This window comes from Juglans regia, chromosome 16 (genome assembly GCF_001411555.2).
Source record: "Juglans regia cultivar Chandler chromosome 16, Walnut 2.0, whole genome shotgun sequence".
In the NCBI taxonomy this organism is placed as follows: domain Eukaryota; kingdom Viridiplantae; phylum Streptophyta; class Magnoliopsida; order Fagales; family Juglandaceae; genus Juglans; species Juglans regia.
Window position 1 is genome coordinate 2,956,980 of NC_049916.1, and position 27,419 is coordinate 2,984,398.

The 27,419-nt window shown below is 36.0% G+C and overlaps 3 protein-coding genes and 1 long non-coding RNA gene across 5 annotated transcripts; all 4 read left to right on the forward strand.

Annotated features, from left to right (window-relative positions):
* Window positions 1–1,782, forward strand: LOC109012530 (protein FAR1-RELATED SEQUENCE 5-like). Its single transcript, XM_035686615.1, has 2 exons — window positions 1–640; window positions 737–1,782. Exons 1-2 carry the CDS (start codon window positions 1–3, stop codon window positions 1,780–1,782), a joined length of 1,686 nt encoding a protein of 561 aa, XP_035542508.1.
* Window positions 1,783–6,247: 4,465 nt separating this feature from the next.
* Window positions 6,248–15,676, forward strand: LOC109012478 (ADP-ribosylation factor 1-like 2). 2 transcript variants are annotated; one of them, XM_018994144.2, is made up of 7 exons: window positions 6,248–6,556; window positions 9,434–9,524; window positions 12,298–12,413; window positions 13,869–13,928; window positions 14,010–14,075; window positions 15,020–15,219; window positions 15,307–15,676. In XM_018994144.2, the coding sequence occupies exons 1-6, from the start codon at window positions 6,500–6,502 to the stop codon at window positions 15,209–15,211; spliced, it is 582 nt and encodes a 193-aa protein (XP_018849689.1). In that variant the 5' UTR covers window positions 6,248–6,499; the 3' UTR covers window positions 15,212–15,219; window positions 15,307–15,676. The 2 variants fall into 2 exon arrangements, with proteins under 2 accessions (XP_018849689.1, XP_018849688.1); XM_018994143.2 differs by having other exon boundaries at window positions 6,287–6,556; window positions 15,310–15,676.
* Window positions 14,083–14,675, forward strand: LOC118344887. The gene is made up of 2 exons (XR_004798595.1): window positions 14,083–14,243; window positions 14,347–14,675. It is a non-coding gene; the product is annotated as an uncharacterized LOC118344887 (long non-coding RNA).
* Window positions 15,677–18,070: 2,394 nt separating the features above from the next.
* LOC109012529 (myrcene synthase, chloroplastic-like) lies at window positions 18,071–26,293 on the forward strand. The gene is made up of 7 exons (XM_018994232.1): window positions 18,071–18,310; window positions 18,451–18,721; window positions 18,812–19,187; window positions 19,284–19,502; window positions 19,602–19,740; window positions 19,909–20,157; window positions 25,979–26,293. Exons 1-7 carry the CDS (start codon window positions 18,071–18,073, stop codon window positions 26,291–26,293), a joined length of 1,809 nt encoding a protein of 602 aa, XP_018849777.1.
* The last annotated feature ends 1,126 nt before the right edge of the window (window positions 26,294–27,419 follow it).

The following is a 27,419-nucleotide window of genomic DNA, read 5'->3' on the forward strand; positions in this document are numbered from 1 at the left end:
ATGGATTCTGACGCGAGACATGCAGAAAATGAGGGTGATGAGGTAGGACATGCAGATGATGAGTATGATGAGGTGGTACATTCAGATAATGAGTGTGATGAAACCATTGAAGAGCCAAAGGTTGGAATGGAATTTTCACCGATAGAAGAAGTTTGGTCTTACTATAAGAAGTATGGTAAGCAGAAGGGGTTTGAGGTGTGTAAAAGGAATTCTAAACAAGGAGATGATGGGAATGTCAGATGGCTTACATTCGTATGTGCGCGACAAGGCACATCAAAGAGTAAGGCTGCCAATATTCTCAAGCCAAGACAAACAGAGAAGATAGGATGTATGACTAGGATTAATGCTACAATGAATGGCGAAGGTGGATATACCCTATCTAAAGTAAAGTTGGAACACACACACATTTGTAGTCCTAGAAAGGCAAGACATATGAGATGCTTTAAGAAGGTTGATGCTCGTGTGGCTAAGAGGTTCGAAATAAATGATGAGGCAGGAATACGAATGTCCAAAAATTTCAAGGATGTGGTTGTTGAGGCAGGGGGTTACGAAAATGTGTCATTCGGGGAGAAAGAGTGTCGAAATTACATTGACAAAGCACAACAACTTCGTCTCAAGGTTGGAGGTGTTGAAGCTTTATGTAAATATTTTCAAGATATGCAAAAAAGAAATCCGGATTTCTACTATTAGATAGACGTTGACCATGAGATGCGATTAAAGAATGTATTTTGGGCAGACACCCGGAGTAGAGCTGCATATGAATCATTTGTGGATGTGATTACATTTGACACAACATATCTAACTAATGCATATAAGATGCCTTTTGCACCGTTTGTGGGTGTGAACCACCATGGTCAGTCAATTTTATTCGGATGCGGATTGATTTCCAATGAGGATGCACATACATTTGAGTGGTTGTTTGAGTCATGGTTGAAATGTATGAATGACCAACCGCCAAAGGCAATCATCACAGACCAAGACAAGGCAATGAAAATTGCAATTTCAAGGGTGTTTCCAACGTCTAGGCATCGCTTCTGCTTGTGGCATATAATGAAAAAACTTCCTGAGAAATTTGGTTCACATTCTCGATATGAGGATATCAAAAGTACTCTACAGAAGTACGTGTATGACTCTTTAAGCCAACATGAATTCGAAGAACGTTGGCGTGATTTGCTCGATACCTATGATCTGCATGAGAATGCATGGTTGGGATCACTATATAGTGACCGGTGTTTTTGGGTGCCGGCCTATGTTAGAGATACATTTTGGGCAGGAATGTCAACTACACAGCGAAGTGAAAGCATGAATGCCTTTTTCGATGATTATGTTAATTCTAGGACAACTCTCAAACAATTTGTTGATCAGTACGATTCAGCCCTTAGAAGGAAGGTAGAGAACGAAGCAATTGCTGATTTTAGTTCATTTAACACTGAGATTCCTTGCATCAGTTGCTATCCTCTAGAGAAACAATTTCAAAAAACATACACAATTGTAAAATTCAAAGAAGTACAAGAGGAATTGCGGGGATTTCTATATTTGACTACCTCGTTTATGGGATGTGAGGGCGGTAGATATGAGTTCGTAGTTGTCGATGAAGTTCAAGTGTATGATAACTTATTAAAACGTGCAAACTACATTGTCAAAGTTAATGAAGATCCCTTTGATGTTAAATGCAGTTGTAATTTGTTTGAGTTTAGGGGTATATTATGCAGACATGCTCTTCGTATCTTGACTCAGCTAGGCAAGCATATAGTTCAATCAAAATACATTTTGGATTGGTGAAGAAATGATGTAAAGAGAAAATACACTTTCATCAAAAGTAGTTATGACACAAGTAGCAACCACAATGCCCGAAGATACGATAGGATCCAAAATTGCTTCTATGAACTGTGTTCAAATGCTTCAAAGGCCGAGAGTAGCTGTGTGAAATTGATTGGCCAGCTACAAAAGTTGAAGTTAGAGTACCCTGGGATCGTCGATCATGATACTACCAACACAGTTGATCCAATGGCTTCAATGGAGGACACGACGGGTAGAGTTCTGAGCCCATTGGTAGTTCGGAGTAAGGGAAGACCGCCATCTAGAAGAAAAGTGCACCCCATTGAGAAAAGTCTTAAGAAACCAAGCACGAGAAGGAGATTGCACCATGGCGAAGTTGAGGTTTCTTTTTATTAATGTTGTATACAACAAATATTTAACAAATTCTTATAATTTTTTTTAAAAATATAAATTATTATATTTCTTCCAATGCACAGCGAAGTAGTCCCTTACCAAATGAATGCAATGTGAGCGGCACACAGACTGAAGCTCCTCAAACTCAGGTACTATTTTTGTTGTTTATGATTATTATATTTTGTATTGATCATTGTTCGAATTAAATGGATATAAGATCAACAAAGTCAAGTTTGGATATATGCGCCAGCTTTTTTTACAACTCCTTCAACTACTACGGATTATTTTGGTGATGGACGAACTACTCCTTCCTCATAGGTACTTCAAACTACATTATTAGTTAAATTGATTTTTTAGTGTGTTGATTTTTTTGACATTTTTTTAATGCCACTCACAGTACACACCCGATCAAGTATATAATATAGATTATTATGGTATTAGACCGACTGCTCCATCCTCACAGGTATTTTAAACTACATTATGGTATAACATATTTTTAGTGTGTTGGTTTTTTAACATTTTTTTTATGCCACCCACAGTACACATCTAATCAAGTATATACTACAAATTATTTTGGTATTGAACGGGCTGCTCTTTCCTCACAGGTATTTTAAACGACATTATGGTTTAGGGGCATATTTTTAGTGTGTTGGCTCTTTTAACATATTTTTTTTATGTCACTCACAGTACACACCTGATCAAGAATACACAACGGAGGGTCTTCATATTAGACCAACTGCTCCATCAATGAATTCTTATTTGTGGAGATGACATTTTTTTGTGGAGATGACATGTGGCTATTGTAAATTCTAGGCATTGTGGCCATGACTTTTTTGGTAATACATTTTTTGGTGAAGATGACCTGTGGCTATTGTAAATTCCAGACATTGTGGCCATGGCCTTGGCTTTTTCTGTAATACATATTATATGACATTTTTTGGTGGAGATGACATGTGGCTATTGTAAATTACAAGATGTATATATTTGATGCACCACTTAACTTTATCTTTCTGTATTTGTTCTGATTTAGGTGATTACATGGGTGTATGAGATTTTTTTTACTTGAGCAGGTTCATATTTTGTTAATTACAGGATGTATATATTTGATGCACCACTTAAAGTTGCTCTCCTGGTTGCTTTGCCAGCCTTATTCGGTAGTAGTAGTAGTCTTACCTTTATTGATTAATTACTAATGTCATAATGGTTAGCAGATGCACTCCTCTTATATGTATATCTTTGGGAGGAAGAAAACAAGCTTCTGCTTGTCTTTCTTGAACCCTAGAATCAATGCATTGAAAATGCGTTTCACATTCAAGAAAAAAAGAATTCATCAAACAACTACAGGACAGGTCTGATCTACATTATATCATCTAGAAGACCAGCCAGCTTTATAAAGAGTGACATGCGAGTACCATTAAAAGGCTCAAAATTAAGCAAAAAAAAAACAAAAAACAAAAAATCATACAAAATCATAAACAAATTACATCTTGGTCACATTGTTTTCACAAAATTTTCCAAAATAAAATCCTAAACAAAGTACCCACAACATTGAAATTACTATAACTAAATTGACACTTTCAAGTTTTCTCTTGCACCTCTCAGTCTCTATTTATAGTCGATGTCGAGTTGTTTCAATATCCATTGCTAGTTGTATCTTTTGAAGTTCGGTTTTTAGTCGATTGATTCTCTTTTCACCATACGGTGGTATTTTCAGATCATACCAACAAAAAAACCTGCAAGAATACTCAGCCTGCAAAATCAAAGAACACATATTAGCAAACCAAGACATTTAAGCAGGAGCTGTGGTTTTTTATGTATTATAAAACTCATAGCATATACAACATGTCTAATCTCGCCCAAAGGCATTGAATCCATGGTTGCAAATTGGCTGACTTTGTATAGATTGAAATCAAGTTAGCCCCTAACCAAATTCCAGAGACCAAAGCTAGCCCAAGTTTTTCTCCACTTAATTCATGCTATGATTCCAGATACCCAAACCAATTCAGTTCAATGATTCATGCTTTCCTAAATTAAGCTGTTTTTCTCCATTTGAAATACATCCTAACTTCCTAAATGCCAAATTGCCAATGTATTTCAAGTTAAATACTTTCCTAAATTTTAATCCAATTTTATAAAACTAAACTATTTTTCTCCACTTCAAATATATTCTATAATTTCCTAAACGCCAAATTGCCAATGGCACAAGTTGAATACTTTCTTAAATTTTAATCCAATTTTAATGAAATCTTAATCCAACATTTGTTTGCCTAGACATGTTTAGTTGGATTTTATTATAAACTTAATTATATACAAAGAGAAATTAGTTTAAAACTCTAATCATAGTTATAGATATTGATTTTGTTATAAATTTAGACGTGAATGTGCTTAATTGATATAATTTATGTTTATAATTAAGATATAAAATTGTGTTAATTGGAAAACAATCCTTTAGATTATTTCAACCAATCTATATTAAATATGTCGAAATGGGTTGAAAATACAACCTAGAGATAGACTTCTCGGAACTATGAAAGAAATTAAAATGGAAGTAGAAGTCTGAGGAGGCAGATTTGGTGGTATATATAATGAGAATGATTTGGATTAAAAGAAATGCTCTAATATTTAAGAATAATTTTGAGGACCCGACAATGGTGGTTCAAGCTGCAGGTAAAGGACTAGAGGAATTTATTTCATCTCATACTCATCAAAAAGATCACCAACATTCAGGAAGGACTAAGAGACAGTTGATCAATGGAAAAAGCCCAAAAGCTATGGAAGTGAAAGCAAAATGGGATGCAAAAAGGGATATTTTGGCCTCTCTATGCACGAATAATATTTTGGCCTCTCTAAACAACTTTGCATTTCAGCTGGATTTTCGAGGCTCGATTTAGCTATCGCATAGAGCATGATTCATATCTTAGCAAACACAAATCCATAAAGTAATTCAAGGGATAATTCATGCAAGAAAAATTAAAACAAAGAAGAAATTCCATTCTAGATAGATATAGAGTAACAACCTCGATTTTTATGTGAGGGAACCAGACCGCGGCGTAAATAGAGATCTGCACCAACGTAACAACCAGCGGCGATGGTAGGCTCAGTGGTGAGGGGGTTGGCCTCAGGCTTCGGGGAGTCCAACAGACGGGAGGCGACAGAGGTCTTAGGGTTTCCGACTTTGGGATGGAGCGACGGTGGCTCAACGGTGAGGTTACAGTCACGAATTCGATGGATGGAGGTGATGATGGCAACGATTCAACTCAATGGTGATGCTCCATGCCTTCAAGTCGTTTCTGATTTGGAAGGGAGGGTGGAGTCGTGGCCTTTCTTCGAGGGAGGGATGGATGGAACGAGATGTACAAAGGAAATATGAAATGATGGCATTTCATTGAAAGAGCAGAGGAGATCTACAAGAGGTTGATATTTTCGGGAGAGATCTGAACGGGATGATATATTCTTCTATAGAGGAGGTTTGATTTGGGAGGAATGGGAGAGGGAGAAAAGATTTGGGAGGAACGGGAGAGGGAGAAAAACGAAGGAGGCCGGGAGAATTAGAGACCCATGAAAGAGGACCTTTTTTGTTTTTAAATTCAAATTGGTTTTTTCATAATTAAAGGGACCACGTGGCTCATTCCACGTCATTCGGGATGCAAAATTCGGGACTCTTCTTCGAGGGCTCTAGCATTTCTCTTAAAAAAAAACATAATTACGATACGTCGGAATTGGAGGATACTCAACGCAAGTTTAGATAGTGAGATGAGATGATAATTTTATAAATAATAGTAAGATAGTTTATGAATAGTAGTGAGATAATTTAAGTTAAGATCTCGTTTTATGAGATTTTGGAAAATGAGAGAGAAAATATTGAATAAAAAATATCATAAAGTTTAAATACTTTTAAAATATAGTTTTTTAATATATATATATTTTTAGTGATTTGAAAAAGTTGAATTATTTTTTTATTTTTTGTTTAAAAATTTAAAAGAGTTGTAATGATTAATTGTAATAATTAGTTTAAAAATATTTTTATTTGAATAATATTTATAAATAAAATGATACGAGATAAAATTAGAATTTTGGGATGAAATATTTTTCAATACAAGCCCCTGTTTTTCTTAGAAACAGCATAAAGAGAGCATGTAAAAACAAACGACTAGCAGAGAGAGAGAGAGAGAGACCGAGTAATAGAGGAAAAAGCAAACGCAAGCTTCATCCAACCAAATCAAAGGTAGACGTTTCTTTGTGATCGACGAGAGCTTTCAAGCTTTGGGACAACTAAGAGAGATACACACAGAGAGAGGGCAAGAGACAGGGTAGATTGAAATTTCTGATGGGCCAAGCTTTTCGCAAGCTCTTCGATACCTTCTTCGGCAACACCGAGATGCGGGTACACACACTCCCTCCCTCTCTTTCTTCCTCTTCTCTTCTGCATTTTGATTTCGATTTCAATTGTTTTTGTGATTCGGACATGAGAATCTTATCAGCAGGGGTGTGGATTAGCGCTCTTTTTGTCTTCCTTTGTTATCTGTAGGGTTATTTTTATTTCGATTTTTTTTTTCCGTTTATACATTTTTTTATTGAATTAAAGATTTTTATTATCATGGGATTGCTGTGATTGGCTAGTAGTCTTGCGTTTCTTGACCTAATGTTGGGTTCTTGTGGTTTTTGCCATTTGGTTTCAGGGACATTGAAATTATTGCTATATTTAGGCATTATCTTTTTTAATTATTGTCTTCGTGTTTTATGAATTAATCAATAGTTCACTGCCCAATAATTTCAGTCTAGGGTTAGGTGCGCACGTGCTTTGCCTAGGGCTTAGAACAATATATTTATAACAAATTAGACTCAGAAATTTAATAAAATAATCGTATCTAAGTTCTTTACATCAATCTGTTGTAAAGCACATGATTGAATGCTCTGAAAATCATGCAACACGCAATTAATTATGATGCAGAAACTGTGGACAAGAGGACAGAACTCCCAAGAAAAGAAGATCGTAGACGTGACACATCTGCTTTCATCCATGCTAGGTTGGAGTATGATGTTTTGAAGTTTTTAGAATGGATAATCTAGTCCACCAATTAAAAACATCCATGCCGCCTAGACTTTCATTCTTAGTAAAATTCTTGTAAATAAAAAAACAACCCCTATGGGTTGGCTCAAGTGGTAAAGGTCTTAGTCTTGGTGGTATGTTCCCTCCAAATTAGCATGAGAGGCGAACACTTTTATATATTATAGTAGATAAGTAGCTAGAAAATAAAGCACATTCTTACTTATAAAAAATAAAGCACAATCTTATCAGAGATTACACCCAAAATATATTGTCATATTAACTAATCTGATTTATATTTTTTAATGACCCCTAGATTTTAAATGCAGTTTTTACTTCCGAAATGCTTCTTTTTAGAAATGAAAACAATGGTTTTTGAGGTTTCCCATTTTCCATCAATAGCTACTTATATGCGCTGTTTTCAAGTAACAATTTTGAATCATCAAGGGCAATGGTAAGTGTTCTTAATCATGTTTGACTTACTTGAGCGCCTCCTGCAGAATCCTTATTAGTCCAGTTCTTGAACTTGATGGTTTTTGTTCTAAGAAATTTGCATGAGATTAGTTATTTGTTGAGTCAGAGTTTTAGGTTGCGTTTGGGTAGTGAGGTGATCTCAGATATTCTGTTAATAGTAGTGAAAAAATAATGATAAAATATTGAGTAGTAGTGAATAATAGTAAAAAGTAGGTGAAAAGTAATGATAAAATAACTTTCCAAGATCTGATTTGGATGGGGAATTCTAGTTCTCTTAGATTCAGCTTCATTTTTTTTTCCACACAACTCAAAAGAAATTTTTTTCTATTTTTGGTAGGACAAGAGAGCCAAGCTGCCACTCTTTGGATGTATCTGTGTTTGCTAAATATCAAGTGTGCGCTGCCTATAATATGGGCCTAAATGAAATGGTTCTTTTATCACTAGAACATCACTCCTAGGCATTGCTCCTGTATATGACCCGTGTACTTGGGCTTTGCCTATTCTTATGATCAATAAAATTTTATTTACCACTAAAAACAAATCTGGGCCTACATGGTTAAAATGTGACTGCTGTCTGATCCCATATGTACTCAAGAAGTATATGAGCTCTTATTTTTTACTATAAAATAGCGATAAGGAACGGAATCATTCCTATGTCATATTTGTTTCTTTTGCTTGCTTCTCTTTACCCAATGGATATCATCTGAGATCCATTGAGTAAAGAGTGCGAGTCGAATGCAAATTTGGGAGCATGATATCAGCAGGAGGCTCTTAGAGCAGCTAACACAGGTTGAACACAGAGTAGCATTCACTGACATACTTGTACGAGTTTGATAATAATGAGCTAATCACAATAGATGATCAGGATAGTAGAGTAGACAGAATGTTTTTAGTTTTAGAGGGATGGGCCAACGTGTTTGGGTAGGCTTGGTAGACAGTTTGTACATACATAGCTCAATATTAGTGTATGACTTGGTTAATAGGACAGAAAAAATATTTGTTTGAGCAATATATGATGGTATCAAGGAGCAATCATAATGAATGTGGAGCAAAGTGTTCCTTGTTCGAGTCTTTGTTTCTAATCCCTCCAAAAGGGGAACCTATTTACTCCAAAAGAGGTCCAGCTTCTGCGTGAGAGTATTTATTTATACGAGGGTACTGATTGTCAGTCTAGACAGGCTTTTGTAGTATACCTAGATCAGAATGAGACAGCTATCTGTTAATAAATCAATGGCAATTTGTCTGTTCCTATTCAGATTTCTTTGTTATGAAAGTTGAATATTTTGGCAACTTTTTGAAGTTACCTCTAATATATTTTGATTGTTCAGTCTATAGCCTGTAGGTAAAGGGTGGGAATAGTGAAATTTACTGCAGAATGGTTTTGTAGATTTGTCTATGCTAATATTTTCCTTGTTGATACGAGTATATTTCTGTTGCAACCATATTTTAACTCTTGAATCCCTGGTTATATATGTGTGCTGTGTTTTTCCCCCTTCTCTTTTAAATGATTACTTCTCTTACAAAATCATTTTCCTTTAAATCTGCTCTTGTCCTGAAGGACAACTAGCCATACCCTGAATACAGGCTTAAAAAGTATAGAAAATTTCTTTTAGTATGTCTATCCTGTATGCCTGAATTCTAGGTGTTTATTTTGTGGTCAATTGCATGATATGAACACATTTATTATGTTGCATACTTTGAGCCTCTTCTTATTTTTAGTAATTATTTGAGCTGGCATAGGTTGTGATGCTCGGCCTGGATGCTGCTGGCAAAACAACTATACTGTACAAGTTGCACATTGGAGAAGTTTTATCAACTGTTCCTACGATTGGTACGGCACATTGTTCATGAAAACATGAATTGGTGATACTTTTATATGAGGCTTGATGCTTTACTGGCTTTTTATTTTTTTATCGGTAAACAAAATTTTGTTGAGCATAAAATATGAAATTATCCAAGTACCCATGTATTGTAACGCAGCGGAAATATCTATCAATTCACTCAACAAATTGGTTAGTCATTAATCATGCAATTATTTAATAATTAAGTAATAACATAAAATAAGTGCACAACACCAATATTGGTATCGAAAGGAAACACTTTAAAGAACTCTTTAAATGTAAAACTCTACGGGGCAGCCAAACCTAGAAAAGTCAATTCTATTATTTGAAAATCAATTTACAAGTAAAGCTGAATTACAAAACCTTTGTCCATTGACACTCTTATTTGACCAGACAAATGACCCATTTGTCTTCTACCATAGTAGCAGTCAGAACCTCTGACGATCTTTAAACATTGACTTTTCTCCTAGAACTCCAGTGGCTGAAACTCGACCAATCAATTCTCCAACATGGAGCACGATCACACTCTTTGAAAGAAACAATATAAAAATTCTCCAAAAAATTTTCTCACCAAAATGTACACTAAAAAGTGCTCTAGAAAATATCTAGATCTGAATCTCTACAGATCCTAACCAGTAGGATCCTCTAAAAAAATAATCTGAAAGCAGTTTTAGTTTCAGTAGGATTCTGCTGACAGTCGCGAAGTCGTCTTCTGACGGAATGCTGACATTTCGCGATAACTCTTCATTGCAGTAACATATTTCAGATCAGCCTCTTTTCTAAATAAGTGCAGATTCTTTGGGACTCGGTTTTTCCACTTATAACTTATCTAAACTTCCTCTAATGCCTCCTAGATAAATTTAATATTGTTATAGATAAAGTCAATCAATAATTTACATTCATCCAAAATTACCAACTTAATGATAGGATAAACTCTATCATTTGAGTCACCTAATCCCATCAAAACTTATCAACTTGGTCACCTAGTATTAGCCAAACTTTTACATCTACAAAATAGACAAAAGTCCGAGTATACGGGACATATACAAGAGCATCGCCTATGCATGCAAGTTTAACGATACAAGGAAGTCAGGAAAGACATGCCACTAAAATCAATTACAATCGATCAATGGAGTAAAGTACTGAAAAATAAACTTCTAAGCTCATTTAGTGACCGCTCTAAATCTTGAAAGCTTCTTGCATTCCTCTCCCTCCAAATACACCACCATAGACAAATTGGAACCGTCTTCCACACTCTTGCAATCTGAGGGTTGCCCCGGATGCCTCGCCAAGAAGGTTGGAGGTCGATTACCCTTTTCGGCATCACCCCAACCAAGCCCATCCAAGCAAAGAAGCCATTCCTCAAGGTCGTAACAATCTCACAATGAAGTAATAGATTATCTACGGACTCTCCATTCTTTTTGCATTTACAACACCAATCCATGACTATGATGTGGCGTTTCTGTAGGTTGTCTATTGTGAGGATCTTCCCTAAGGAAGCTACCCATACAGAAAAAATTGCCTTCAGGGGTGCTTGTCTTCCAAATACTCTTCCATGGGAATGGATTTGTGTTATGTGTGGTCATGACTTGATAGTAGGCTTATGTTTTGCTGGTGTCATCTGTAACATACATTTTAGTTTTTTACAGCACGTATCCCTTCAGACAAGTAGTATCATGCTTTCTTCTCTCCACTCCTGCATACCTGCATATGAAAAATGAAAGATTTAATGGCAATATTTCAGATAATTTTTGCCCCACCCCCCCTCAAAAAAAAATTTGATTAATAAAAAGTGAACTATGCAATTAGATATTTTTTCTCCTTGATAAACCATGGGATAATGAAGAAAAGGAGAAACGATACAAGTTGAAAATATACAGAAGGCCTCATTTCTTGGTAAGATGAAAAGAACACTACACTAATCTATCTTTTTTTTTTTTTCCTTAAGTTCACTAATCTGTTTTCTTCCTCTCAGTTCAAGGTAGTGAATTTTAGTGAACAAACCCTTCTTGGTAATGGTGATTGTCATCCATCAAGGGTTGTCTGTAAGGTAAATAATAATAGTGCATTCCAAGTACACAAAAAAGTGTACAAGGACAAGTACCCAATTCGGGAGAAGAGCAAAGTTGTAGAAAACTCAGTATATTTTAGACAACTTATTGTTCTCATGGGGATGTTTCCATCAGTTTAGTCAAGTATTGATATTGCCCTTCGTGTAAAGAAGTGATACTAGGTTTCTACCTTTTGTTTTTTGTTTTTTGTTTTTCGTTTTTTTTTTTTTTTTTTTTTTCTACCTTTTGTTATTTTTCAATAAGCTATTTTATTCTTTTTTGTTGGTGCTAAAAATGGATGACCTGATTTGTATTTTATTACTAGTTATCACAAGCTTAGATTACTCGGGAAGATAATCTGGGGAAGCCTGGCTGGTGTTACCATCATTCTGAGAATTTCATGTTTTTCCTTTGAATACATGATTTGGTAACAAATTGTAGCCAATTGAGGGAGGCAGTCTCTTCTGCACCAAACAGAATACCCTGTTAGGGGCCACCATTGCTGCAGGAAAAGCTGCCACCCTGACATACTCTTGTGGGCTCCCTTTTTTTTTTAATTTTTAAATAAGTAGGCGACTGTTGGTTTTTCATCTTGGAAATTGTTTTGCTTATGTGACTTCTCACACTTTTTATCTGTTTTTCCATTTGAAACTCATATGGTGACTATCATGTTAAGGTGGATATACAATTTGATTTTTCTGGTTTATTGTAGGTTTCAATGTGGAGAAAGTTCAGTATAAGAATGTAATATTCACCGTTTGGGATGTTGGTGGACAAGAGAAGTTGAGGCCACTCTGGAGGCATTACTTTAACAATACGGATGGGCTGGTAATGATTAACTTCTGTGATCTTTTCCTGGATTATGATTAGTTTTGGAGTAATGTTAGATGCAGTCCTAGGATGTGCAAGTCCATTAACTCCCTTTGAAAAAGGTGGGTCCACTTTTAAAAAGTGATTCTTTTATGTGGGTCCTAGATTTACCCACTTATTCCATAGAGAGTGCGTGGGGCATGCATACCCTAGGACTACAAATATAATTTCTCTTAGTTTTGGGGGCTAATCACTCCCTTCCCCCCTTCTTTTTTCTTTTTGCACCATGCAACGAAGGAACATGTTTCTACTTCAAGATTTTTATTTTTTTACTTTTTATAAGTAAGAAAGAATTTTATTTATCGAATGAAATAAGCGAAGCCCATGCATACATGAAGTATAAAAAAGAAAACACCTAATTACATTCTATAAAGAAGAAAACGAAAACAAGAAATCATGAACAGAATCTCCATTAAGCACCATAGCTGAAAACCATTGACATAAAGAAAACACAAAGAATTTCCAGATTTCCTCCATAGTTTGCTCCTTGTTATTAAAACATCTCTTGTTCCTTTCCCACCAAATACACTACATAAGACACAAAGGAACCATCTTCCACACAGCAGCCACTTGAGGAGAACTTTGAATTCCGGTCCAACATGCAAGTAGATCCACTACTTTCATAGGCATCACCCAAGCCATCCCAAGTCTACTGAAAACACATTCCCACAGTGCCTTTGCCACCTTGCAGTGCAGTAATAAATGATCCGCAGTGTCTTCCTGAGTGATGCTGTCCATATGAAAAAAGCGACTTTTGAAAGCACATGTGACCTCCAAATACTCTTCCAAGAAAAAGGAGAACAATGCTTGAGCAGTCAACACCTTTTAGTAAGACCGTACCGAGAACTTTTTATTACCCGTATGCTTCAATAACATTCTATCCCTCTCATTACCCCCAAACCCCAGTGAGTGTAAGAAGCTGAAAAAATCAGAGACCTCATCAATTTCCCAGTCCTATACAGCTCTAGTTAAACAAACCTTCATTGCAATATACCATTGGAACGATTAAACAAATCAGCAACAGTAGCATTCCGATTGGCTGTCAAACGAAAAATAACCGGAAACGTACTAGAAAGAGCCCGATCTACTTCAAGTTAGTTTCTGATAGCCTTATTATGTTCACTTTTATATGTTATTCCAGTTATTAGTCAGTAGTTTCAACCACGTATTCAAGCTGAAGGCACATGGAATGATATAATTATCTTCTGCTTCTTTTACTCGGTTTTTCTGTCTGGTCTTGGTGAATTTTATTTTGGGTTTAGGCGAACTAGTTGTTCTAATGAACTAGTACTTCGTTAACAAAATAAAAAGTAGTCATTAATTCTCCCCCAACCACCCTCCTCCTATATATGTACTCACACACACAGATTTCATGCTTATACATTGATGAAATTCATACATGTCTCTTTGCAGATCTATGTCATTGATTCTTTAGACCGAGAGAGAATTGGAAAAGCAAAGGCAGAATTTCAGGTTATACATTCAGAATGATATAATACAACAAAAATTTTGGGGTAATGGATTCTCAGTTAACCCCTGATAATTTTCTTTCAGGCCATCATCAAGGATCCATTTATGCTCAACAGTGTTATTCTGGTGTTTGCCAATAAACAAGACATGGTAGGTTTTATTATTGGTATCTGATATTTCTTGTACTTGAATGATATAAGATTACATGTTTGCATGGCTTGTGCTTGTATGTATTAATTAAAGACCTACCTGCTAGTCGGTGCCTTGCAGAAAGTGTTTGGAATATTTTCTAAAGCAATCATTTTCTCGGAGTAAGAGGTCTGTCTCGTTTCTTGGTTTCTATTTATATAAAGAATTTAGATTTCATGGGCCTGCAACTGAATTGAAAACTAAATAATATATATTGCTACAATCACCCCAGTGATGGCATGTTTAGGTTTCTCTAGTTTCAGAAACTAAAAGCCAAAAAGGAGAGCCAAATGAGGTTGATGCTCATAATTCATAATAGGTTAGAACTGGGTTTTCCTTACTTTGTCATGTGTATTGAATTGATCCTGTTGACTTGTCTTATCGTGTATCAACCTCTCATTCTTGTAATCTCAATCACAACTTGAATAACGCTGGACAGATGCTTTCTCAATTGCCATCACCTTTCTTTTTCAATTGGTGATGCCATTTTAATTCCGTCTTGCTCAAATGTACTGATTCAGTGTACAATTCCCCCCCCCCCCCAAAAAAAAAAAAAAAAAAGAGATTAAGAAGGTGATGATATTGTAATTTGCTTGTCAGAGCTGACCTAGCAATTTTATTTTGTTAACAAAATAAAAAAATTGGTGCTTTTTTTAGACTTCATTCTTCAATAACTTTGTCACTAATGCAGACCACAAAATATAGATATATAATATAAATAGATAATAATGAGGCATGTTTCAGACTTCCATAGCTGGAGGCATTATCCTCGGGCCTTATCTTCTGATGCAATGATTTTTACTATCATAGAAATTTCCTTGTACGGACCCAAAAAATAAATAAAGGAGAAAAATAACAGTTATACATGATGTTTTCTTGATGATCTCTCTTTTTTTCCTGTTCAGAAAGGAGCAATGACACCGATGGAAGTAAGTGAAGGACTAGGTCTCTTCGAACTAAAGAACAGAAAATGGCACATACAAGGGACTTGTGCGCTTAGGGGAGATGGGCTTTATGAGGGCTTGGACTGGTTAGCTGGGACTTTAAAGGAGATGAAAGCTGCTGGATACTCTTCAGTCGGCACCTCCTCTTTCTAATTCTCGAGGTTAAACTCCCAAGTCCCAACTTACTCTTTTAAAAGAGGCGAAGCATAAATTTTATGTTCTATTCTCATCCCGGCCCCTTTTTTCAGCAGGGTATTTGCGTTGCGCCTCGGTTCTGTTGATAAAGCTGAAGCGTACGCCTTTGCCTTTTGGACATGGAAGATCCTGACCTGTATCAAATTTTGGGCTGTTCTAAAAGCAAATGAAGTTTAGTAGGACATTCTTACTTCTGGCCGTGACATTTGAAAACATGTGATTTTCCTCCAATGTAAATTGCGATACAGGTCTCGCCATTGATAAATATAATTGGAATCAGGGGATCTATGTATTGTTTGAATGTCCCCTAGAATACTGTCTGCATATATTCTTATAACCATATAGATAGTTCATGACGTTTCTCCTCTCTCTCTCTCTCTCTCTCTCACACAGAGACAGAGGCAATCCAGGAATGCTTTGTGGTATGTGCTGATTCATGTATTATGTGTATGGAAAATGCTACATGTCCCGCTGGGGGCTCCCGCTGGGAGCTCCCGCTGGGCATGTAACATTTTTTTATTTATTTATTTTAGTTTTTTTAATATAAATATTATTAATAATTTTAAATATTTTAAAAAATAAAATAAAAATTATAATATTATTAAAAAATATTTTTTTAATCAAGAAATAGAATAAAAAATAATATTTATTTTACTTCGTGATTAAGAAAATATTTTTTAATAATTTTTTTTTTACTTTCTGATTAAGAAAGTGTTTTTTAATGATATTTTTAATTTATTTTATTTTTTAAAAGTGTAAAAAAAATCTATATAAAAAATAAATTAAAAAAATACACATTAAAGAGTACATATTAAGCCCAACAGGAATCCCAGCGAAGCTGTAGCATGTCCATTTTAAATATTTAAAAAAATCATAATATTATTAAAAATACTTTCTTAATCATGAAGTAAACTTCGTAATTAAGAAAATATAGATTTTTTTACTTTCTGATTAAAAAAATATTTTCTTAATAATATTTTAAATTTATTATTTTTTTAAAATATTAAAAAATTTATATAAAAAATTATTTAAATAAAAAATATATAAAATAATTCTACAGCCCCCAGCGGGAGCTGTAGCATCACCCTGTGTGTATATCAAAACACGTAAATTCTTATTTAATAAAGGGTTTTGTAACGATGGACGGACACCGAATGTATTCTAGAATGAAATGATGTGAAGTTAAAATGGCTGTCTTGACTCTCGATCGAGTGTTCTCCGCATCCAAGCTTCATTCTTGTTTTTTAATCTCTTGATTGTCGTGGTGGTTTTTAAAAACTTTGGATTACTTTCATCTTGGGCATTCTGCATCATGTTCTATAATATGGAGACAGTTTCTATATCATTTTTTGTTTTATCTCATCGAATTGTAAAAAAAAAATATTTGCAACGAAAATTTGTAGGGAATCCTCATCATTGTTGTTTTGCATTTAAAACAAAAGAAAAAAGATATATTTCTAAAGACCGGTTTGGACAGTAAAATGAGATGAGATGGTTTTAGATTAAAGTTAAAAGTTGAATAAAATATTATTAAAATATTATTTTTTAATATTATTATTATTTTAAAATTTAAAAAAATTAAATTATTTATTATATTTTATGTAAAAATTTAAAAAAATTATAATGATAAAATAAAATAATTTCTGAATTCAAACTAACCTTAAGCATTCTTAATGACAGACTATATATAAATAATTAATAAGTCCTGCAATAAATTGTAGGGAGGCGCTCTCCCAAAACTGACTTCCAACATCGATTTGGCCAAATTTGACTAATTCCAAGTTCCAAATCTTGTCAAGAGTTTATATTTTCTGTTGCTAGCTATATATATGTAATAAATATATATAACTCGAGGACCGAGGACTATTTTATTGACTCTTCCATTCCTACTTTTTTTTTTTTTTTCTCTGACAACTTCTTATGGGACAGCACATCAATCATATATAGTTTCAAACAAGAACACCATTATTGATTTTTCTCTTTTTTTTTTTTTTTTTATTGGTAGGCAACTTTGTATGGGAGGCCATCACAGTTCCAAACAGTACTAGAGAGTTAAATGCCTAATATAAAATCATATAAACTATTAAATTTAATTTATAAAATATTAATATTTTATTATTAAATAAATAATAAAATTTTACTAAATATTTAAAAAAAAATAAAACTATAAAAATAATTAGAATTAAATGCTCTTTTGATCCGCCCCTTAGCTTTCACTCCCAATTTGTAATTTCACCAACCTAAAACTTATAAAACTAAAAGTCAAATTTCACCGACCTAAACGTCGTTGTTAGTACATTATTGTCGCATTATATAAATTGGTAGCCTTTATTTAAACACTATCAATATTACGTTGGCGACATATTAAATATATTAACGATATTTATTTAAACACCGCCATTAATTAAAATAGCGGTGTTATCATAAATACTGTTGTTAGTACATTGTTGGCACATCATATAAATTGAAGACATTTATTTAAATACCACTAATAATATGTTGGCGGCACATTAAATAAATTAATAACATTTATCTAAACGCCACTATGAATATGTTGCCGGCGCATTGTATTAATTAATGGCATTTAGAACGCACTAATAATATGATATACCATAATAATAAAAAAATATAATATATAAATTAAGAATAAATATGATATAATGGGTCATAATTCATATAATAAAAAAAAATTACAAATCAAATCATGTTAAAGTTCTTCATGCATATCTATATAACTGCATGCATGCATGCTCCATACTCACCCATTCAATCAAAAAACCAAGCTAATTGACTAATAAAGGCCTACAATTCTTCTCAATGTCTCTCCAAATTCTTGATTCAGTCCGAACTTGCAATCCAACTAGAGGATTGCTCCCATCTAAAAATCCCATCTCACCTATACCATCAGGAGCTGGCAATGTTTCTGATCATCATCCTTTACAAAGCACGACAATCCTAAACAACTCGAGCACCGACTCCATTACTGTTCGACGTTCAGCAGATTACCGACCTACCATTTGGTCCTATGATTATATTCAATCACTGAGAAGTGAATATGTATGTGGTACATGCACTTTGTACTTGTGTTTAATTCTTATTGCTGGTTTTAGTAGCCGTAGTACTAGTAGTACCACTGTTTGTAATTGTTGTTAGATTTAGTACTGGCGTGATTAATAATGTGAAAATTGAATTTCTAGGGGGAGTCATGCACAAAACAAGTAATTGAGAAGCTGAAGGAAGAATTGAGGATGATGTTTAAGGAAGTTGTTGATCCTTTGAAGAAACTGGAGCTGATTGATGTCTTGCAAAGGCTTGGATTATCTTACCACTTCGAGGACGAAATAAAGAGCATTTTGGAAAGTATATACAATACTACTCATGGTGGTGGTGATATGCGCAAGGAGAGTTTATATGCCACATCTCTTGGGTTTAGACTGCTAAGACAAAATGGATATAATGTGCCTCAAGGTAAACGACCAAACAAAAAATTAATAAATGTGGGATCAGTCATAATATCCATTCTTTATGGCTAAAACTTGTGAGCTTTGTTAATTGCAGAGATTTTCAATAGTTTCAAGGATGAAAAGGGAAGTTTCTTGACACGCCTTTGTGACGACATTGAGGGAATGTTGGGTTTGTATGAAGCCTCGTTCCTTTTAATAGATGGTGAAGGTATCTTGGAAGAAGCAAGAGATTTTTCAATCAAGCATCTTACAGGCTACTTGGAGAAAAGCAAAGACCAAAATCTTTCTGCCATGGTGAGCCATGCTCTAGAGCTTCCACTCCATTGGAGGATGCTAAGGTTGGAAACAAGGTGGTATATTGATGTATATAGGAGCAAAGAAGGCATGAACCCTCTCTTGCTAAAACTTGCAGAACTGGATTTCAACGTGGTACAAGCAGCCCATCAAGAAGATCTAAAACAAGCATCAAGGTAAAAAAAGCATGTACTTTTTCATTCAAAAGGTTCTAAAAAAAACACTCTGTTATTACTCTAAAACTGATAATCCCTTATTTGATTCTCGTTAAGGTGGTGGAAGAGTACTGGGTTGGAAGAGACGTTGAGCTTTGCGAGGGATAGGTTGATGGAGAATTTCTTCTGGACAGTGGGAGTAATATTTCAGCCTAATTTTGGATATTGTAGGAGAATGTTGACAAAGCTCATCACACTGATGACAATAATAGATGATGTTTATGATGTATATGGTTCTTTGGAAGAACTGGAGCTCTTCACAGATGCCATGGAGAGGTATGCACTAAATGGCAATACACAGTTAGTGCTAACTATTATATATAAGGCCATGATCTTTGACATAAGAAGTACTTATAAATTCTGTTTGCTTTCCAGATGGGATACCAATGCAATGGATCAACTCCCATATTACATGAAGATATGTTTCCTTACTCTCCACAACGCCGTCAACGAAATGGCTTTCGACGTGCTAAAGGAACAAGGATTCCACATCATTCGATACCTTAAGAAAGTGGTATTGAATTGGCTTCTATACTCATGAAGATTAATATATGTAGTTCAAACTACTTTCTTTCTTATAAATTGGTCATGTTTTTATTATATATATATATATATATATATATATATACTGATCACTCACTCTTTTGATCTTCATTGCTTGCTCCATTATAAATGTTTTCAGATGGTAGATTTGTGTAGATCTTTTATGTTGGAAGCTAAGTGGTTCTACACCGGATATAAACCAAGCTTTGAAGAATACATAGAGAATGCATGGATCTCAATTGCAGCACCAGTTGTATTGGTGCATGCATATTTTCTTGTCACGAATCCAATAACTACGGAAGCTTTGGAGTGCTTGGAAGGGTACCCAGATATAATCCGTTGGTCATCACTGATAGGAAGGCTTACTGATGATCTTGGAACCTCTAAGGTACTTATGCTGGCTGCAAATTGCATCATCTGCATGCATCCAATACATTACACCAAAATATACACATTTAATGCCCTGATCCCCGGCCTGTTTGAAAACATGAAGCTGATCATTTGCGGTCATTCATGTGAACCCCACACGAACAGCATTAAAAAAAGTTATTAGAACTACATGATGTGTTTAGCTATCATTATCATTAGAATTAAATAATTTTATTTAGTCATAAAAGGAAAGGTTGTTCCATATTCTAGACTTTGTTATTTCTAGTCATATATGCTGACGTGGCATATAATTTAAGTACCTGTCTAATTAAGTATTAGACATATGAATTCACTTAAAATGTGTCACCACAGCAGGTGTAATTAAGAATGACAAAGTCTAGAATGAGAATAATGGTTAGTACTTAAAGCATAAAATATATTTTTTTAGAGATTTTATTTAAAGTTATATGTTTCTCTTGTTTAAAGATCGTGGCGGAACGTAATATTCTTATCATGTGTATTTTGAAACACAGGATGTATTAGACACTGAGCATGCAGCAGCTACAAGTCGTTTTCCACCCACAACAACAACCACAAGTCGTTCTGTACAAGGATAACATTCTGCCTATTATATTTTTACTTGTATTCTATTCCTATTTCTTTTATTATTTTCTGCACATATTACGTTAATTAGCTGGCTTTCTATTTTAGGTAAAAGGATTCTGTTAGTTTGTTAGTTTGTTAGAGCAGAGTGTGTATAAAGTAAACCTCCTTGTATCGTGCAGTAGTACAAAAATATACAGTGCAAAACTTTCCAGACCTTCATGCATTATACTCTCTGTTTTCTTCCTTTTTGAAATGTTACATGGTATCTAGAGCCTGAGAGAATCCCACCATGGAGGACCCTCTTGAAAGTTCTGCCGATTCTTCTTCTACCCACACAGACAATTCCGCAAACACCTCTCGTGCCATCAATCCCACCATGGCTCGTTACTTGAACTTGAGTGACCCCAACAATCCTTTTCGACTGGACCATGGAGACAATCCAGCAGTGATTTTAGTCACTGATCTACTCACGACTGATAATTACCCCACTTGGTCGCGCGCTATGCGACGGGCACTTCGTGCTAAGAACAAATTAGGGTTCATCACGGGTACAATCCCCCAACCAACTGACCTCGCAGATCCTCTCTTTGAGCTTTGGGAGCGTTGCAATGACATGGTGGTTTCGTGGATCCAGAATTCGATCAGCCCCTCCATCAAGTCTAGCGTGGTGTTCGTTGATGATGCGCGTGATATTTGGTCTGATCTTCAGGATCGCTTCTCCCAACAGAACGGCCCCCGCATCTTCCAGCTCAAGAAAACCCTAGCCAGTCTTCTCCAAGACCATGACTCTGTAAGTGTCTACTATGGTAAGCTAAAAACTCTCTGGGATGAGCTTTCGATATATGACCCCATCCCCGTTTGCAATTGTGGAACCATGAAAACACTGTTAGACCGATACCAGCGTGACTGTGTATTTCAATTTCTTATGGGTTTACATGATACATATTCCAATGTTCGTGACCAAATCATGCTCCTAGATCCCTTACCCGCTGTTACAAAAGTTTTTTCCCTCATCCAACAACAGGAACATCAACATCAACTCATTTCTCATTCCCCCTCCCCTGATTCCATGGCCTTAGCTGTTAAAAGACCTTTTGTTCCAAATGCCAAATACTCACCTCAGTCACGACCCCTTTCAAAGAAAGACCGACCTTATTGCACCCATTGTAAGATTTCAGGCCACACTTTTGAAACATGTTTCAAAGCTGGTAATGCCGAGGCCCCCGTGTGTTCTCACTGCAACTTATCTGGACACACCATGGAGAAGTGTTACAAATTGCATGGATACCCACCAGGCCATAAACTCTTTAACAAGCCCCATAGCTCTGCTGTTTTTGCTACTCAATCTATGTTATCTTCTGCTTCTAATCTTGAGGAAATTAGTGATGAAAGAGTGGGTCTCACAAGGTCACAGTATCAGCAGTTAATAGCCTTACTTCAACCAAGGGAGCCTTCCATTGCTGCTCAGTTATCTACTAAACAGATTCAGTCCAATCATCAACCTGCCAATCAGCCTTCCACGCATTCCCATCTCTCTGGTACTCTTTTTTGTCTCTCTACCTGCACACACAACACTCTTCACTCACTTGATAGTTGTTGGATCATCGACACAGGTGCAACAGACCATATGGTCTGCTGCACTTCATTGTTCACTCAAATCACTGCACATGTTAATTATTCTGTTAAGTTACCAAATGGCACTTAAGCTCCTGTCACCCACATTGGCACTGTCCAAATAACATCATCACTCTGCCTAACCGAGGTTCTATGCATTCCTTCCTTCCATTTTAATTTAATCTTAGCCAAGAAATTGGCTAACTCTCTCACATGCTGTCTGGTTTTTTTATCTGATTGTTGCTTCATTCAGGACCTTTTCTCTTGGACAACGATTGGGAAGGGTGAAGTACGGAATGGCTTGTACCACTTGTTAAGAACTGTCGTCTCTCCTTCAGCTCTTGTCAACACTTTTTCACAGTTTCCACATACCAAATTTACTGTTTCAGCTTCTGTTAAGTCCAATGTTGATGTCACTGACCTTTGGCATTGTCGCCTAGGTCACCTTTCATTTCCATGTTTAAGTTTAATTTCCGATCCTATTGTCAAGGATAATATTTCCTCTATCAATAGCAAACCATGTTACATTTGTCCTTTGGCTAAACTTCATCGTCTTCCTTTTCCTTATAGTCAACATAAGACTTCTGGACCTTTTCAAATCATACACTGCGACCTTTGGGGACCATGCTCAGTTACTGCCTATAATGGTTACAAATATTTCCTAACCATTGTTGATGACTTCACTCGAAGCACTTGGCTCTATTTACTTCAAAACAAAGCAGAAACCAGAAAATGGATCACATCTTTTTCAAATCTGGTTAAGACTCAATTTAACCTTAAAATCAAAGTCTTAAGAAGTAATAATGGGAATGAATTCCAAATGATAGATTTTTTTAACACTAAAGGCATTATACATCAAAAAAGTTGTGTTGCCACTCCTCAACAAAACGGTGTTGTGGAGAGAAAACATCAACACTTGCTCAACGTGGCTAGAGCACTAAGATTTCAAGCTAGTTTGCCACTTGAATACTGGAGTGATTGTGTCTTAACTGCCACTTACCTTATAAATAGGACTCCTAGTCCCATTCTTCACAACAAAACTCCATATGAGCTTCTCTTCCACTCCAAACCCACTTATGCTCACATAAGAGTTTTTGGATCTCTTTGTTTTGCAACTACTCTTTCCCATGGTAGAAAAAAGTTTGATTCCCGAGGTCGCATGTGCATTTTTCTTGGATATCCTTTCGGTATCAAAGGATATAAACTCCTTGATCTTGCCACAAAATCCACTTTTGTCTCTAGGGATGTTGTCTTTCATGAGTCAGTTTTTCCATTTCAGTCATTGCCTTCACCCACCTCTACCATATCCAATGCACCTAACCTGGTTTTTACTCAACCCCTACCAGATTCTCTTGACTTCCCAACTTACACTTCCAATTCCATTCCTCTCCTTCCAACAGATTCTGCCAACTTATCCTCACCTTCTAATTTTCCAGCTTCTACAGCACCAAATCACTCTCACTCAGAAATTATTCCCACTGCTCCACTTTCCATACCTACCCGTGCCATTTCCTCCCCCAACATTGCTATTAACACCCCACCTCGCAGGTCAACAAGACTAAGGAGAGCACCACAGTACTTACAAGACTTTCACTGTCAACAAGCCTCAATTTCTGCTTCATCACCATTGTTGTCCAAGTCAATCTTTGCCGCCATTGGTAATCCTTATTTCTTAACAAATTTTCTCACTTACCAGAAATTTTCACCCTCTTTTACTGCTTTTTCTACTTCCATTTCCACTGTTTCTGAACCACAAACATATAAGCAAGCTCTGAAAGACCCTGGCTGGTGTCAAGCTATGAACACCGAACTGCAAGCCTTAGAACAGAATCATACTTGGATCCTCACTGATTTACCTCCTGGAAAAGAAGCTATCGATTGTAAATATGTCTACAAAACAAAATTCCATTCTAATGGGACCATTGAGAGGCTGAAAGCAAGGCTTGTCGCCAAGGGTTTTACACAACAAGAAGGAGTTGACTACACAGAAACTTTTTCCCCAGTTGCTAAGCTGGTCACAGTCCGAGTTTTACTTTCTGTAGCTGCTGTCCGAGGCTGGTCTCTTCACCAATTTGATGTCAACAACGCATTTCTCCATGGCAGCCTAGAAGAGGAGATTTATATGCGCAAACCACCAGGCTACAACAAAGGAGGCCCTCATCAAGTATGTAAACTGCTTAAGAGCATTTATGGTCTCAAGCAAGCCTCGAGACAATGGTATTCCAAGTTCTCTTCCTCACTTATTCTCTTTGGTTTTGAGCAATCAAAAGTTGATTACAGCCTTTTCACTAAACTAGATGGCACTTCATTTACTGCCTTACTAGTTTATGTTGACGATATTATCGTTGCTGGAAATTGTCCAACCTCCATTGCTTCCCTCAAAACTTTCCTTAACAATCATTTTAAAATCAAAGATCTTGGATCTTTGCGATATTTTCTTGGATTGGAGGTTGCCCAATCTTCAAAAGGGATCCATCTATGCCAACGGAAGTATGCCTTAGACATTTTAGTTGACTCAGGCACACTTGGCAGCAAGCCTCTCAAGCTGCCTCTCCACCAAAATTTTAAGATATGCAAAACTTCTGGTGATCCTCTTCAAGATCCTAGTTCTTATCGTAGGTTGATTGGGCGTCTGCTGTACTTAACAATCACTAGGCCTGACATTTGTTACCCTGTCCAGCTCTTAAGTCAGTACATGGATCATCCCACAACTACACATTTAGCTACTGCTCATAATATACTTAGATATATTAAAGCAGCCCCTGGACAAGGCATTCTACTATCATCTGAATCTCAGCTCCAGCTCAAGGCATATTGTGATTCTGATTGGGCCTCATGCCCCGACACTCGTCGCTCGGTTACAGGCTACTGCATTCTTCTTGGTAGCTTACTGGTTTCATGGAAGACAAAGAAACAATCTGTCGTTTCCCGCTCCTCAGCTGAAGCCGAGTACCGTTCCATGGCCTCCACATGTTCTGAGCTTACTTGGTTGAGATATTTGCTCACTGATTTGAGAGTTTCACATCCGCAAGCTGCCTTCCTCTACTGTGACAATCAAGCAGCCCTCCACATCGCTGCAAATCCAGTTTTCCACGAACGAACGAAGCACATCGAGTTGGATTGTCACCTAATCAGAGACAAGATCCAAGAGGGTAGTATCACCACTACCCATGTCCCCTCTCACTGCCAAATAGCAGACATTTTCACAAAAGCACTACCGTCTTCTCTCCTCCAATCACACTTAGCCAAGATGGGAATAGTAAATCTCTATTCTCCATCTTGTGGGGGGCTATTAGACACTGAGCATGCAGCAGCTACAAGTCGTTTTCCACCCACAACAACAACCACAAGTCGTTCTGTACAAGGATAACATTCTGCCTATTATATTTTTACTTGTATTCTATTCCTATTTCTTTTATTATTTTCTGCACATATTACGTTAATTAGCTGGCTTTCTATTTTAGGTAAAAGGATTTTGTTAGTTTGTTAGTTTGTTGGAGCAGAGTGTGTATAAAGTAAACCTCCTTGTATCGTGCAGTAGTACAGAAATATACAGTGCAAAACTTTCCAGACCTTCATGCATTATACTCTCTGTTTTCTTCCTTTCTAAAATGTTACAGAATGAGCTAAAAAGAGGTGATGTTCCTAAATCAATCGAATATTATATGAACGAAACCGATGTTGAAGTTGATGAAGATGATGCTCGTGAATACATAAGATCTTCGATTAGTGCGACGTGGAAGAAGATGAATAAAGAACAACTGATCTTAACTTCTCCCTTATCAAAAATATATGTTGAAAGCGCTATAAACCTTGTAAGAATGGCCCAATGCATATACCAGCAAGGAGATGGACATGGCGTTCAAGATGGTGACACTCAGGATCGTGTTTTGTCATTACTTGTTCGTCCCATTCTTATAGATAAAGATCATTAACATGATTAATAATTGTTATGAGTGGAATATTTTAAGCTAAAAGGACTCGAGTAGGGACCTTGGGGCCCCTAATTACTCTTTAAATAATTAGTTGTTTTATGAAAATCTTTTGATGTAAGTTACTTGAAAATAAAAATAAATAAAAGAACGACGAGTCACCCTTTATAAGTTTTCATTATCTTATAATCACAAGTGGGTTAAATTTGTAATTTGACTTTCAACCAAACTGCAAACACTTCTAAGTCTTTAATCCTTTATTTAATCCCATAAGAGAAGGACACACAAAACGCTCTCTAGGGTTTTTGTCGTTTTGCTTGGGTTGGTGCACAGGTGGCTGCAGCCTTGGCCGCTATGGCGGCGTCTGGGTCTTCGCCTGACATAGTGAGGACGCTTGCTGATATTGTTTTGTCCCGCCCATTACCTATGCCAGAGGTAGTGGTCCCCATGCATGAAGCAAAATTGGTCGAGGGAGACTTATGTTTTGTTTTCAACAAGGAAGAGATCACACGAACGGCGGCTCCATTTCGTTTCTCAGTGGTGCTAACATTCCAGCAATGTCGACCTTCTCTAGATGTTATCTGGGGATATATATTAAAAATCGATGGAGAGCGTCCTCAATGCCGGTTGTTGGTGCTAGAGATTCAAATGTCTAACATAAAATCACATCCTCTAGAAAGCGGATCGAATTTGTGTCATTAGTTTTTAATGATATAATAACATCTTACATAATAAGAAAGATAAATATGTTTTGATTTTTTGTAAGTTTCTAGCTATTTGAATTATCTTCAATTCAGAGAAACATGTATATACTGTGAGAGAGATGCAAGCTCCACCTCTCGAGCAAATAATCTGGTCACCTGCCCTAACAAAAATTGACAAAGAAAGAACAAAAATGGTGAAACTACATATACATATATATGTATATACTGCAGCATATATATATATATATACACTTGTAGTGATGAAACATCCAAGGGACGTTTGCCCCCTGGAGACAAATTATATATGGTCATTATATATATATATATATATATTATATATATATATATATATTATATATATATATAGATAGAAATAAAAATAACATAATTGTATTATAAAAAAAATTATATTTTCTTACAAATTT

What these genes read in the sequence shown, in the direction of transcription:
- LOC109012530 (XM_035686615.1), top strand. Translation starts at nt 1, where the DNA reads ATGGATTCTGACGCGAGACATGCAGAAAATGAGGGTGATGAGGTAGGA. An exon ending in TGGAGGTGTTGAAGCTTTAT is followed by an intron (nt 641 to 736) that starts GTAAATATTTTC and finishes TATTTTGGGCAG; the next exon opens with ACACCCGGAGTAGAGCTGCA.
- LOC109012478 (XM_018994144.2), top strand. Translation starts at nt 6,500, where the DNA reads ATGGGCCAAGCTTTTCGCAAGCTCTTCGATACCTTCTTCGGCAACACC. An exon ending in TTAACAATACGGATGGGCTG is followed by an intron (nt 12,414 to 13,868) that starts GTAATGATTAAC and finishes GTCTCTTTGCAG; the next exon opens with ATCTATGTCATTGATTCTTT. An exon ending in TTGCCAATAAACAAGACATG is followed by an intron (nt 14,076 to 15,019) that starts GTAGGTTTTATT and finishes TTTCCTGTTCAG; the next exon opens with AAAGGAGCAATGACACCGAT.
- LOC109012529 (XM_018994232.1), top strand. Translation starts at nt 18,071, where the DNA reads ATGTCTCTCCAAATTCTTGATTCAGTCCGAACTTGCAATCCAACTAGA. An exon ending in GATCTAAAACAAGCATCAAG is followed by an intron (nt 19,188 to 19,283) that starts GTAAAAAAAGCA and finishes ATTCTCGTTAAG; the next exon opens with GTGGTGGAAGAGTACTGGGT. An exon ending in TTCACAGATGCCATGGAGAG is followed by an intron (nt 19,503 to 19,601) that starts GTATGCACTAAA and finishes TTTGCTTTCCAG; the next exon opens with ATGGGATACCAATGCAATGG.